This window comes from Rattus norvegicus, chromosome 19 (assembly GCF_021556685.1).
Source record: "Rattus norvegicus strain SHRSP/BbbUtx chromosome 19, alternate assembly SHRSP_T2T, whole genome shotgun sequence".
NCBI lineage: Eukaryota > Metazoa > Chordata > Mammalia > Rodentia > Muridae > Rattus > Rattus norvegicus.
Genome location: NC_141552.1, coordinates 9,479,761 through 9,495,339, shown reverse-complemented (window position 1 = coordinate 9,495,339; position 15,579 = coordinate 9,479,761). Strand labels below are relative to the sequence as shown.

The 15,579-nt window shown below is 43.6% G+C and overlaps 1 protein-coding gene across 1 annotated transcript; it reads left to right on the top strand.

The window, feature by feature from the left end:
• The first annotated feature begins 5,294 nt into the window (after positions 1 to 5,294).
• Gins3 (GINS complex subunit 3) lies at positions 5,295 to 13,829 on the top strand. The gene is given in 3 exon segments (NM_001107408.1): positions 5,295 to 5,522; positions 9,135 to 9,368; positions 11,982 to 13,829. Coding segments are annotated over 3 exon segments (651 nt in total). The 5' UTR covers positions 5,295 to 5,336; the 3' UTR covers positions 12,213 to 13,829.
• The last annotated feature ends 1,750 nt before the right edge of the window (positions 13,830 to 15,579 follow it).

Sequence of the window (15,579 nt, the reverse complement as noted above, 5' to 3'; positions counted from 1 at the left end):
TCCAGGCTTTGGACTATGCTTGTGCTCAGACACTCAACCTGCAGCCCACACGCAGTCACAACGACAGCTACAAATGTGGCCCCAGCTGACTTCACAAACTTATTTCAAACTTTATGAGGTTCTTTGGCGTTATTTTTTGAGGTTCAAACTGTAAGCTCTTGGGTGTCGATGGTGTAGCTAACCATGTCATTTTGCAGTGTCACGGGTTGAACACACCTGCTGGAGTGATCAGACGTGATCAGACACTAGAACTCCTGTGAGGGCAAGGGCAACTTTTGTGGATGGGCCAGTGACTGGGAATCAAAGGCAGGAGCGGGGGAGTCGGCAATGGAGACCCTGCCAGACTCTAACGTCAGAGCCCAGAGCATTTCTCTTTCTTTCCTGACCCCGTAGATCCTCCACACTCCCTGGGTTCAGATTTTTGTCACTTTCATTACAACCTCCCACTCAAGGAATTAAGAAAGCTCTAGCATTCAAAAGATCTGGCTGAGCAGGGTGTGGAAATGAGCATCTCTAATCCCAGCACTCTGAAGGCTGAGGCGGGAAGATCATGAGTTCATCAGCTTTGGATACCTAGAGAGAAACCTGTCTCAAAATAATAATAATGATAATAATAATAATAATAATAATAATAATAATAATATAGAAACATGACACAAATAAGCAAATTTAAGGCCAGGGATGTGGCTCAATGGAAGAGTTCTTGCTAGCATACATGAAGTCCTGAGTTCAATACTCAGCAAGGGACACACACACACACACACACACACACACACACACACACTCACTCGCCAGGAAGATATGATACCCTGAAAATCGCTGTGACAGTGCCTCTCTAAAGGCTGTGGCTTCTGCAGTTAGGCCGTGACAGGCTCTGCAGCTCCTGTCTCGTTCACTGTGATCTTAAGCATTGCTTCCTCAAGACTCTGCAATTCTAAAATGATTCCACAGGAAACATGAGTCTATTTTCAGGGATCCAGCAGACACATGTCAGAAGGCGACTCTGAAATTCAGTGTCACTGATACAGCATGGGTGTTATAAGTAGACTGAAATTCTTTCAGCACAGTCCTAGCCTATCTATCGATTAGCTAGTCTGAGAGCATTCTTGGCCCTTAGGATGTAACCATAGACAGATACACACTCAATAAGCCGTGTGCCACTTTGACAAAGGATTGGCTGTTTTAGCATCAAACTCAAACTCGTACTCATTTCACTTTTCTAGCTTATTCATGAGTTTAGTAGAATCTACTTATTCATTTATTTATTTAAAATATAGAGTACACTGTCGCTGTCTTCAGACACACCAGAAGAGGGCCTCAGATCCCATTACAGATGGTTGTGAGCCTCCATGTGGTTCCTGGGAACTGAACTCAGGACCTCTGGAAGAGCAGTCAGTGCTCTCGACTGCTGAGCCATCTCTCCAGCCCCTTGTTTAGTAGCTTAAGAAGAAGAAAGGTTAAATGGAGTAACAGTACACGAGTAGCGGGGAGCTTCAGCGGCAGCCAAGATATTAAGCGCAGAAAAACAAGAGCATCTGATTTCCTCTCGAGCTCTTTGGTATTGATGTGGTGTTTGCATTTGGAACCAATATTCTGATCCCTGCACAAAACATACTTTTTTTTTATGTCATGTTAACTCATTAAGACTTTTAATTATTCCTATGCAAAAGTAGCTTACTGTCCTCATCAGTGAATGATCTCTCAGCTGAATTAATATTTCTATCTTTTTTTTCTTTTTCTTTTTCTTTTTCTTTTTCTTTTTCTTTTTCTTTTTCTTTTTTTTTCGGAGCTGGGGACCAAACCCAGGGCCTTGCGCTTGCTAGGCAAGTGCTCTACCACCGAGCTAAATCCCCAAACCCTAATATTTCTATCTTGAACTATATCTTCTATCATGTATCCGTTTCAGCAGAAAAGCATATATTATCACAATTGGTTATGTTTAGTTAATTTTTAAAGTTACATTCGTTGTTTGTGTGCAGCGTGTGTGTGTGTACACATTTGTACATGCATGTGTGTACATAAGTCCCATGCAGAGTCTCCTCTGCATGGTGACAGGGAATTGAACCACAAAAAGATAAGAATGAAAATATGGTGCAGATTGACTTCATCAGCCTGGATCAAACTCTGGGGAATCTAATGTAGACAGTTCATTGTCAGTATATTTTAAACATAGTATACGTTGGGAAAAGGTCTCCAGTCAATCCCAATCCAGGTGCACAATAAATTTAAGGTATGACCACACAGAAACTCCTTTACACAGAACACGTGACCGTGAGGGTGAGTTCTATAGCTGAAAGGCTTAGACGCTAGTGTGGTCTCTGGTGATAGATATCATAGAGGTCAGCAGGTCATGATGGACATGTGACATCTCGCTTAAGGATGGGTAATGCTCTAGGGAGGGAAGAGTCTGGGATAATCATTCTGGGGAGTTTGGGTAAAGTCTGCCTCCATAGCCAGAGGTGGGGGAGGTCTGCCTCCACAGACAGCATAAAGGTCACCAGTTCATTAACAAAATCCACTCTCAGCTTTCTGGACTGAATGCAGGTGTTGATTGTTGTCTCCTCCATTGAGGATACTCCCCTGCCTGATGAACATTCCTGGTTCCCTTAGTGCTTCTCTGTGAGTACAAGGAGCCCTGTGCTTCCAATACCACGGTGAGGTTTGTGTGCAGGAAAACATTGGCTCTGTGTACACATTAGATAAAGGAACTGGTTTGAGACATAGTGGTGGAATGACTGGTTTCAGTTATTTATAGGTATGCTCACAGGTACCTTGTTTGCTCTCTATCTCTAGAAATTAGCTAACTGGGGAAGTGAGGTGGATTTGTCTCCATGTCTCCAAGGGCCAAGATACCGGCAAGATGGCAGCAGCGTCCCAAGCTGATGAAGCCCACCCAGCAGACCTGACAACGGTTGGAATGTGTAGCAGCTACTGAAGGAAATAACGGTGATCTTGTTGTGTACAAGACACATGGAGGGATGCCAAGGATGGCAATTACATTCATACAATGTTTATGGAGACCAGCACAGAAAAAAAAATGGGGGTGTGGGGGATGAATGTAAATTTCCCTGGTTTTTATTACCACTACTAATGAGAATTGTACTATTTTCAATATGGTGGGCACAATGATGTATACCTTTAATCTTAGTACTTGGAAGCCTGAGGCAGAAGACTCCTGAGTTTAGTGCCAGCCTAGTCTGCATAACAAGATATTGTTTCAAAAAACATGGTAGGATATTATAAGTGGAGGGTGGACAAGTACTACTTTATAGTCCTTTATAGGACTGAAGGAAACAATTCTATCCCTGCCATCTCTAATGTGCTTTTCATTAATCACAGATATCCCTTGACCTATAGCAGGGTGACTTCTCAATAAGCCCAGCATAAACTGAAAGCAGTAAGTAATAATACATTTGATCCCTTACTCTACGAAATATCAGAACTTAGCCCAGTCTGCCTCAAATGTCCTTTACAACACATTATCGTATGGTTGGGGAAATCATCTAACAGAAGGCCTATTTTTATAATAAAATATTAAACATCTCATGTTATTTATTAAATACTGCATTGAAAATAACAGGATGGTCATACGAATCGGCTTTCATAGCATTGTAAAGTAAAAGGTTGGGAGTGGAACCAGTGTGAATGGGTAGTTGCCAACAGTTTCAGCACATGCCTAGCTCACATTCTGGGTTTGTGTCTGACCCCTTTCATGTCAACAAGCATATGAATCAGAATTGCTTTAAGGATGAGGCCTTTTCATATAACCCAGTCTTGCTTCAAACCTGAGAGCCTGTTGCCTCAGCTTCCCCAGTTCTGGGGATTCTAGGTATGTGCCACCATTGTTGGGAGTCTTTAAAGTAAATGTCTAGAATGAAATGTCTTTTTTTTTTTTTTTGGTTCTTTTTTTTCGGAGCTGGGAACCGAACCCAGGGCCTTGCGCTTCCTAGGTAAGCGCTCTACCACTGAGCTAAATCCCCAGCCCCAGAATGAAATGTCTTAAACTGACTAGCAATAGTTGTTAAAAAAGAAGAGGGAAAGAAGTAAAGAAAGGGGTGTAAATACTTCAAGCATTCACTTAATGCGAGTGTTTTTGGCAAGGAAAAGCAAGTGGCTGTTGCTTAGCATATGTAAATTTCTGGTCCATATTTAGAAGGCTATTGCTTAAATGTAGTGAATTATGTAAATACATTAACAAATTATTTCATTCAAAACTAAAAAAGAACGCGGAAGATGAAAGCCATGCTCGCCCCCTTTCCTGTGTGGCTCACAAACTCCACTACTTCAGGAATGCCCTGAGGTAAATTCTGTAGCAAAATCTCGCAACAATCTGCCTCAACTCGTATTCGTGTGTGAGTTGGGCCACCCAATCTAGCACCAAGCCACCATGTTCTTTCCTTGTTCTCGGGGTACTCTACCCTTGATAACGTTTAATATAGGAACTCCCACTTGTAGAGTGGCTGTCAAAATTCTAGGGTAGTCTTATTTCTTCCTTCAGGAACGCCACACGCGGACTTAGCCAGCTGACTGTAGGGCAAGCTGGTTGGCCCTGAACTTAAAGACTTTGCCAGACATAATGTAAATCTACCACCCCAACCAAACTCTCTCCCCACCTGAACCGACACCCTGCCAAATACCACAAATAGTTTGTAACTTAGCACACAGTGAACATTCGGGGCTAGTGCTTGCGGTTTAGTTTCTACTGTTGTTTTCAAAGACAAAAATTAACCTTTCAGTGAAAATGCTGTAATAAAAGCGGGATTAACGAGGATTTAAGTACACAGTGTACAAGTGGTTTTATTTGAAGCCCCAAAGACGGTTTTAATTTTTTTAAACATTTATTTATTTATTATATTATAAAAGTACACTGTAGCTGTCTTCAGACACACCAGAAGAGGGCATCAGGTCTCATTACAGATGGTTGTGAGCCACCATATGGTTGCTGGGATTTGAACTCAGGACCTCTGGAAGAGCAGACAGTGCTCCCAACCACTGAGCCATCTCTCCAGCCCTTAATTTTTATATACGTATTTAAAGGGCCACAAGAACACAGTTAGTACAAACACACGCTTGTCATTTCAAGGAAGTTCAACCTTTCCCAGCCTAGCCCACACGCAGCAGGAAGACTTCCGGCCGACTCACCCAGGACTTCCGCATTGGGCGGGGACTCTGGGCCAAATCTGTGACCTTATTGATTGCTTTTGCCTGATGAGCCGCAGCCTCGCCAGGATCGACTGCTCCGGTCTGGTGAGTGAGGCGCGGGAAAACGAGTTTGAAGCCAGCGGGTTCGCTGAGGTGGCCAGCCCTCCTCATCCCTGACCGTGCCGCGAGCTGCCATGTCGGAGGCGTATTTCCCGGTGGAGTCCGGCGCTCTGGGACCTGAGGAGAACTTCCTGTCTTTGGACGACATCGTAATGTCACAGGAGAAGCTGCCGGTGCGCGTCGAGACGCCCATGCCGCGCCTGGGAGCCTTCTTCCTGGAGCGGGGTGCGGGCGCCGAGGCGGACCATCCGCTCCCACAGGTGAGGCGAGCCCGGGGAGAGGCTCCGAAGTTCTGGAGCCTGAGGGAGTCCGAGGGGGATATGGGGAGGCCGCGGAGGTCCCGGGAAGATGCACAGCACTCGGAGTGGTCTCCCGTCACCGATTTTATATTAAAACTTTCCAAAGTCATTGGCTTCGCGAACGCTGAAGGGTTGGCTCCCGCTGATCCTCTTAGGGTCTGGTTCTGATCATGTTGTCCATAAAACTTATCTGAGGTTTCTAAGTCTGCAAATTGTCGTGTGCACTCTGCACAGTTGTGACAGCATCTGCAGCCTGTTTCCGAGGACCGACTATGGGGGCTGTGGTGGGGGATAAATTGTCTTCTTCTCACTTAAGCAACTTTACAAAGATTGAGTACCTCAGCCAGGGTTCCACAGAAGTCCATGCTAGTTTAACCAAGTCAGTCCTCCCTAAAAGGTTGCTCATAACAATTTTCAGTGTCGGAATGAAGAGTGAACGGGGATTCGAACCTCAGGCTCTATGGCTTCAAATAGGAGTTTTTCCCAAGACCATAACTTGTAATGGTTACTTTCATTTCCTGTTAGCTCTTTTAATTGTTGTTTAGAAGGGTATCAGTTTTGTCTTTGTTTCTGGGTTATTTTTCTCAAAGTGAAACACCAATTTTTTGAAAAAGAGTACCAAAAGAATTTTTCAACAACAAAACAGTAGGCTCATTTTTGCTTCCTAGTGGGTCGCTTCTCAACGTCACAGACCAGTGCACTTTGTAAGTAGAGTCTTCAAAATCGGCCGCCATGGTTTTTGAAGACTATTCCAGGACTGGGATGGATCCTGGTGTTTTGCACATGCTAAGCAAGCAGGTTACCTCTGAGCTCTACGCCAGCACCAGGCTTCGTGATTTTAAAGTGTCGATTTTATTGGTTCCTCGTTATCATAGAGAAGGATTTAGGTGTTTTTTTTTTTTGTTTTGTTTAGTTTTTAACTTTCTTGAGACAGGGTTTCTCTGTGGCTCTGGCTGCCCTAGAACTGGCTCTGTAGACCAAGCTGGTCTCACACTCAGCAATCCGCCTGCCTCTGCCTCCCTGGTGCTGGGCTTAAATGTGTGTGTCACCACGACCTGGCTAGGATTTAGGTTAGCTCTTACACACTGCTGAACAAGATACCCTGCCCAGAATTGGGTCTTATTTTCTTAATTTACCTAATGTTCTTTTTCAAGTCTAACATCTTAAAAAAAAAAAGAATTAAAAAATAATTAGCTGTCCTATTTCTCTGGAAATATCATCATGCTTTTTGTTGTGGTTGTTTCTAATGACAGTTTTCTGGATATTATAGGTTCCTCAGATGAGGTTTGCTTGGTATTTTACTTATGGTCAAGTTCCATTTTTACTACATTGTATCAACCTAGTGTTGTCGATCCTGTTGGAGATTCTGATCACCAGGCTGAGGTAGTGTTTGTCAGGCTCCATACTCTGTGGAAGTCATTATCTATAGTCACTCTGAAGGGGTAGGCTGTCTTGCTCCAGTTTGAGAGATGAAGTGTCTACACAAAGTATTTGGAATTCCTCTGAAGCGAAGAATTAGGTTTGAGGACTTTTTTTTAATGATGTCTAGTTTCACTCATAGATAGAAGACTTCGTAATTTCTGTTTCTTATGTTGATTTTGATATGTGCCTTAAGAACTCCATTCTCCTGCCACTACTAAATGTCCCCATACCTGCCTTAGTCTTTCTTTATAGACAGAGTGAGCTGGGCCTGATGCTCTAGTGCTGTGATACTAGCTAATTGAGAGACTGAGGCAGAAACTGCAAGTCCAAAGCCCGTTTGGGCTTTAGAGTAAGTTAACAGTGTCTCAAAATAAAAAGTGAGGGCTTAGGGATATGGTTAGCTCAGTGGTAGAGTGCTGGTCTCCAGTGCTACATACAAACCTCACAACAGCCCTACACCACCTGTTTCTTGAGTTTAGTTCTGGAATTTTCCATTTGATATTTTTAATTTACATTAAAGTCGGTGCCTAATTGCTCTGCTCCTTAGTTTTAAATACTGGGCTTCCTACCTTCTCATACAATGGCCACTCAAATCCTGGACTCATGGACTGGCTGTTTGTTTCCAGCCCTGGGATGTTTGTGGACTGCTCTACCTCTCTACCCCTAAAACTTGTCCCTCCCTCTACAACAGTTCTCCCTTGTGAGATGAAAGTTTTCATGGCTTCCTTTAATCCAGTTATTTTTGCATATAAAATATTTATTTTAGTTGGGTGTGTCAATGTGTGTCTATGTACGGATGTGTGTATATCACTGCAGGTGCTAATAGAAGCCAGAGGGGTTGCATCCCCCTGGAGCCGTAGTTAGAGGCAGTTGTGAGCTGCCTGATATGGAGGCCAGAAACTGACCTCTCCGTCTCTGTAAGAGCAGTATGTGCTGAGCCACCTTCCCCTCCCACTGTCGCACCTTCTTGTAGATTTCTGGTTCATCATGTCTTCATCTCACCTTATCGTGTTCCTCATTTCTTTTAAGGCTTTGAAAACATAGACATTGACCCTTTCTGCCAACTCCAAAGCCGTGATGTAGATTGGGAAAGAGACTGCCGGCGACTTAAGACTGACTCCAATTTATTCAATTCTACTAGCATCCAGACTGGTACTTAGTGCTACTACACCCAGCAAGAGCTTATAAACCATAGATAGAGAATAGTCAAAGAAAGAAAAAAATTATATTCAGTTACTTTAGAGAACCTCCACTCTGTTCTATTTTTGTTCTTCGTCATGTTTTTGCTGTTGTTATGATCTGTCTTCTATCTTTATTAAATTATAACATAAATCCTCAGCCTGGGCTGATCTCATAGAAATTGAGAGTAGGATAGTGATATCAGAGGCTGGGGAGGTGGGGCAGGAACTTAATTAGCAGGATTACCTTGTAATGAGAATTAATGAGTTTTGGTGTGCTGCTGAGTAACATACCAGTTAAGAAAAAGTAAACCATACACAGAGAAACCCCATCTTGAAAAACAAAACCAACCAGAGAAAGAATAAGTAAATAAGGGTCTGGAAATGTGGCTGAGTGGATGACACTCTTGCTGCATTAGTACGAGGACCTGAGTTTGGATCCCCAGCACCCACATGTAAAGCCAGGCATGACCATGTCTCTAACTCCAGGAGTGGCAGGGCTGAGTTGACTGGTTTGTCCCTAGCACCTACTGACCAGCTAGATTAGTTTGGCTGAAACAACTAACACCAGATCAGCAAAAAGAGCACTCTCCAAATTAAGAAGTGATCGAGGGGGGGTTGGGGATTTAGCTCAGTGGTAGAGCGCTTGCCTAGGAAGCGCAAGGCCCTGGGTTCGGTCCCCAGCTCCGGAAAAAAAAAAAGAAAAAAAAAAAAAAAAAGAAGTGATCGAGGAAGATACTGTGACATCAGCCTCTGGCCTCTCTTCACATGCCGTGTTCACCAGGTAGACAGCGTGTGTCCCTGCTAAAAAAATGTAAATAACACTTTATGGCTCATTTCTTCAGATCACGTCACAGTCACTTCCCTAGTAGAGGAGGCAGTCTTTGTCAAACAATATGCATTTCCATTTTTTTCCCCACATACACTGACTGCACCTTTTGTTTTTTCAATTCTATGTTCTTGTCTGACACAGGGTACAAAACTTGAGCTTCCCTTGTGGCTGGCTAAAGGACTCTTTGACAACAAGCGTCGTATCCTTTCTGTGGAGCTTCCCAAGATGTACCAAGAGGGATGGAGGACTGTATTCAGTGCGGATGCTAACGTTGTGGACCTCCACAAAATGGGGCCCCATTTCTATGGGTTTGGCTCACAGCTCCTGCATTTTGACAGTCCAGAGAATTCAGATATCTCCCAGTCACTGCTGCAGGTACGTGGTGTGTAGTATTTACCTGTGCATTGCTTGGGAACCGGCGATGGCATTTTTATCCCTTGTATTAGTCAGGGTTCTCTAAAGGAGTGTGTGTGTGTGTGTGTGTGTGTGTGTGTGTGTGTGTGTGTGTTGCTGTGTACATGAGGACTTGGAGCTGGAAAGTTAGCTCAGTGGTTAAGAGTACATACCGCTCTTCCATGTAACAAGAACATCAGAGTCACAGTTACGGTAAAAAAAAGATGTAGTGTCATGTCAGGTAATAGTTAATAAACACTACAGTGGTTGCTTTTCTGCTGTGATGAAACGCCATGACCGAGGCAGCTTATAGAAGAAAGAGTTTCTTTTGCGCTTACTGTTCCAGAGGGTTGAGTCCATCATGGCAGCCAGCAGCCAGCGTGGTAACTGGATCGGAAAACTAGAAACCCACATCATTACAATAAACACAAAGCAGAGAGAGCACTGGGAATGGCACCAGGCTTTGAAATTTCCAAGCCCCCTCCCAGTCATGCACTTCCTCCAGCAAGGTCGTACCTTCTAGACTTCCCCCAAACAGTAGGCCAACTGAGTCCTAAGTGTTCAAATACATTAGCCCTTAGGAGACATTCCATTCAGCTGTAACTAAATACATATTTTTCTTTATGGACAAAACAATGTTAAGATATTATCATCATTTATGGTATATCCTAATTTAACTTAATTATTTATTCTTTTAATATCAGAAAAAAATGATCCTTTATGTCTCTTGAACAATGAGCGGTCGGAAGACTTTAATTCTTCCATTTTAGTTTTATAAGAACTGTTAGCTCAAGGGCTGGAGAGATGGCCTATAGACTAAGAGAGCTTACCCTTACAGAGGACTTCAATTAGGCTCCCAGCAGCCATGTTGGGTAGATCTCAATGGCCTGTAACTCCAGCTCCAGGGGACCCAATGTCTTCCTCTGTCTTTCATGGGCGCTTAGGCAGTACAATGAGAACCTGTCTCAAGAAATAAACACTTGGGCTAGTGGGTATAACCTCAGTAGTCAGGCAGCAGAGGCAGGCGGATCTCTGTATGAGTTCAAGGCCAGCGTGGTCCAAGTGAGATCCTGTCTTAAAAATAACAACAAAACTATGGGTCTGGGAGAATGGCTCATCAGTTAAAAGTACTGACTACTCTTCCAGAGGACCTAGTTTAATTCCCAACACCCATATAGTGACTCACAGCCTTCTGTAATTCTGGTTCAGAGGGATCCAGTGCCCTTTTGTGGCCTCCACAGGGACTACATATCCGTGGTACACAGACATACCTGCCACTTATACACATAAAACAAAGGAAAATGTTTTGAACCTTACTTATTCTGCAGCTGCCTGATATCACAAAATTAGGGGGGTGGGAGAGGGGATTGCTATCCATTCAGTAAAAAAAGCTCATGCACAAACTGTAGACCAGAAAGTTGAACTCAAGTTCATGAAACACTGGACTAGAAAGCCACAAGAGAGGAAAGCATGTTTGTCTACTACGACGTGGACTTTTATTTCTGTTTGTTTGAGGCAGTTTTCTCAGTTCCTCAGGAGGGCCTCTAACTTGGTCAGTATTTTAAGTTGGCCTCTACCTGGGATGCTCGGCCTCCTAAATATCTGGGATCCCATTCTGGGCCAGTAAGTCCAACTCCCAGGACCTGTTCTTAAATTAAAGTTTCCTTTTTCTTAATTAAAAAAAAAAATGAACTGTGTGTTTTCTATTTCCATCACTGCTTTCAGGTGTTTTGTAGTTGCTTCTAGATTAAATATTTAGCTGCGAGACAGATGGGAACACTGGAGTGGGGGCTTGTGGTTTTTGTTCAGAGCCTAGTGATAAAATGATACCCTTCGATCTTCTACATCTCTGTCCTGCTCTGAGACTGAGAAAAACAAACTGAATTCGGTTAAATCCAAAATCCCATCCAGTTGAAAACTGTTGGTTATAATTCCCGCAGGCTTTGTTACCAATAACAACAGGCAATGCTTTTTCAGAGGTTTATAATATGCCAGCCTCTCGCTATGGGCTTCACACATGTTACCTCACCGATTGGATTTCCTTAACAACCTATTTTACTGTAAGAGGAAAAAACGGCTCTCTTAAGTACTAGAAGACAAGTGAGTCCTGAGACCAAATTCTTGGCAGCTAGCTAAGTGTTCCAGTATAGGGTTAGACGAAAGTCTCAGTGGTGAAGAGTACACGCTGCTCACGCAGAACCTACGTTCAGTTCCCAGCACTCACTTCTGGAGGCTCACAAGTGTAACTCCAGCAACACGAGGGCACAGACGGCTGTGGCAGAGACAGGTGGTTCTCTTGAGTTCCAGGCCTACTGTGGCTACATAGTGAGACCATAAGTAAGTAGATAAATAAATCCTCAAATGTTCCAGTAAAAAATACATCTAAGGGTTAGTAAGATGGCTTCAAAAGGCACAGACACTTACAGCTGAGCCTCAGGACCTGTGTCTCCCACAAGTTGTCCTCCAACCTCTACACACATACATGGTGTCACATATGCTCCCTCTGTCTCCCCTATAAAGTAAGTTAACAAAGGTTTTCGATGTGTCTACTTCATGGGATATGATGTTGCACCTGATTCTCTCACTCTTCTTCAGACTTTTATTGGACGGTTCCGCCGCATCATGGACTCCTCCCAGAATTCTTACAATGAAGATACTTCAGCACTGGTCGCCAGGTTAGATGAGACAGAGAGGGGCTTATTTCAAATTGGGCAGAAAGGTCTGAATGACTTTCAGAGTTGGGAAAAAGGTCAAGCTTCTCAGATTACAGCTTCCAGCCTCGTTCAGAATTACAAGAAAAGAAAATTCACAAATTTGGAAGACTAAAAGCGGAACAGAACTGCAACTTGTAGGTTTATCCCTGTGCCCCTTGATGAGACCAGTTAACTTGATGGCAGACCCGTTCGTGTACTGCTTCAGGACTTTGAACCTTCAGCAGTCTCAAAGCCTAGAACTGTCTGCTTGGGGCAGATGTGGATGCCCTTGACTCTGTTGGTCTTCTGGACTAGCTACCGCTGTCACCGCTGTCCTCACAGCATAGGCCTTGGCCCAGGAATGCAGCAGAGGAGAAGCAGAGTCCATCTTAAACAAGGAGCACAGGCACATTACATACATAGTCAAGTTGAAACTCAGACTCCTTAGGTGTTTGGTCTCGTTGGCTGCAAAGTGGGTCATCTCTGCCTGTTCACAACTTCATGGTTGGACAAAGGACAGCATCCCCACCATGCTGCTTACCTGCTGGGACTTACCCCAATTTCTAAAACAGGAAATTGGGAGAAAAGCAGAAAGTCAGAGGAATGGCAGAGCATAAAGGAGAAGACATTGAGCTTTTGTGCCCTTCAATCAGGGCTTTTGAACTAGAATCACATCCCTTTGGTCTACCCAGAGGGGCCATGTACTTGTGCTTGTCAGTAATCTTTAGAGCGCTGGCATACTCATTCCATTTCCTGTCTAGAAAAGCTGTTAGGGCAGCCATCTTCTAGTATCTTGCCAAAATGACCAACACAAAGAGAAGGAGGAGGGGCACTTGCTGTATGTTCTCTAGGCCTTTTTGGAAACACGGAGTTGTTCCTTTGGCCACATATATGCGAATCTACAAGGAGGAGGATACTGTAGACATGAAGGGAATGGGCACTGTTCAAAAGGAATGCCCCATACGTGTTACCACAGCAAGAACAACAGAAGCAAGCAAGTTGGGGCAAGATTCTGGCCAAGAGGATCATTGTGTGGATTGAGCACATCAAACACTCGAAGAGCAGAGATGGCTTCCTGAAGCAGGTGAAGGAGAATGATCAGAAGAAAAAGGAACCCAAAGAGAAGGGCACCTGGGTTCGGCTGAAGTGTCAGCCTGCTTTGTGAGGACTAACGGGAAGGAGCCAGAGCTGCTGGAGCGCGTTCCACATGAATTCATAGCCTAATGTACAGAAAGAAGTACAGGATCTGGACTGCAAGTGTTCTTTAAAGAAAGAAAAGCTATCAGGAAGGTGTTAGGAATTGCAAAGTAGTTATTAAAGGGTGTTTACCAGCCTTGGTAATAATTGCATCAGGGGCTTGCAGGCTGTGAAGAGCCCTAGCTGAAAACAGCCTGGCAAGTGTTAGGAAGACTCCTTTACATTATTTTTCCTCTCCAGGAAGTACTGCTACATGAATGCAAAGAGGACCCCTGACCGCTTACTGGGAGTCTCTTTAAATCAGCACCAAACTGAGAGGGACAAATTCTCCAGACCATAAGCTGAATAAAAAGTTTCATTTCCTGGAGCCCTTTGGATTGTCTGGTGGGCAGTTTCTCCACACTGGCCACCCCTGGTACCCTATGGCTACTGGAAAATATCCTCATTGTAAAAACATGTAATGGAAATTTAACAGACTTGCATTAAAATGCCTGTCTTAGCATGAAATTGCTTTTTATCATTCGACTTTCATCCTAAATAAATGATGGGTTTTGTACATGTGTTGTCTCTAATTGGCTGGCCGCCAGAAGTCAGCAAACCAATGGCTCGTTCTTTGATCATACTTGACGAATGCTCAACTCTGTGTTTTAGCAACTACACTTCTGTCTGTCCAATATGCATAAACAACAGGGACATTCTCTGGGAGTGCGCTGTGCCCTAGGAAGATGACACGTCTGTTTCTTACACAGCTTTTCATGCACACTCAGGGCCCAGAAACCAGGGTGCAAAGAGTCTATTAGCTTAACTTTTGGCAGCTCTGCCTTCACGGGTGGCTATGTTTAATACTAGACTGCTGGTGTATTTTCTTTAAAAAACAAATTTTCTCAGGGGCTGGATATTACAGAATTTATTTGAAATTTTTAAACAAATTATATCATGTGTCTTATTTATTTATTTATTTATTTATTTATTTATTTATTCATTTATTCATTTATTTATTTTTGGTTCTTTTTTTCCGGTGCTGGGGACCAAACCCAGGGCCTTGCGCTTCCTAGGCAAGCGCTCTACCGCTGAGCTAAATCCCCAACCCATGTGTCTTTTTAAGTCCATTTTTAGTTACACATATGCCCTACAAGTCTTTCAGACCATTCCTCTTCCTGGAAACCGCCCTCCCCAGTTCAGGTTTTAAAGTAACTGTTTAGTTCATTTGAAAAGTTGGTTTTTTGTTTTTTTTTTTCAAAAACAAAATTGTCTCAAACATTAAAAAGCTTCTAAAATTCAATGACTAGATATATGCCTTTCCCCCCTTAAGGGCTCTCTTTTTAGGTATCTGTCCATAACTCCAGACAAAAGACTTCACTCTGAAGTTTTCCCAGGGATACATTGGGCTGTACGAGGAGTGGGATAAACAAGGCTGTCTCTGGCTGTCTCTGACTCTCCCAGACCTCTACATTTTGGTCAGCTCCAGTCTCAGGCTATGGATCTTAACCTACCTGTTGATGACCCTCCCCCGCCCCAAGTTCAGGGCTCCAGCTCAGCTCTTGCCCTCCAGTCCTAGATATATATATCCAGCTACCTGCTTGGTGACTCCACTGGAGCATGTGACAGATCAGATCTGATCAGTCTTAGCCCCAGTCTACCCTTGTGGCCCTTTTCATCTTTATTGATGACAGCTTATCTTTCCTTACTGCTCAGGAAAAAACCCCAAAAATGTTGGTGTCTTTGGCCTTTCCTCTCATGCTCCAGCTCTTGTAGGCCCACCTTTAAGTAACTGACTGCCTGTCCTACCTCCAGTGGTGTCACCTAACTACCTCTCTGTGTTCACCCTCCACTTTCAGACTTCTTATCATTCCCTGATGGTCTGGATCAAACATCAGACCTAGTCAGCATCTTCCTATCTGAGTGGGAAAGGCCATCCTACTACTCTTGTTTAAAACAAGGGGAGTGTGTGTGCCTTTAGCCCACTGACTCAATAATCACCTTTCTTACTGCCACTAAAGCAGGTCTAATCTGTTTTTTGTTTTATATGAAGATCTCACTTTCTCCATAAGAATGCTGAGGCTCTTGCAAAGCTACTCATTTCACCCTCGGCATCACCAATCAGTGGACCACTGTGTCATCACACAGGAAGGTGAAATATTAAGCTTCTTCAAAAGCTCAGTTAAGAATTGGTTCCAGGGCTGTAGAAATGTAGCTTGTGCTTAGCAGTCAGGAGGCCTGGGTTCCATCCTTAGAGCTATTAAACATGTAATTTCTTGTTCCATCACCATCCTTCAAGGAGCCTCAAGAGAGTGTTTTATCTG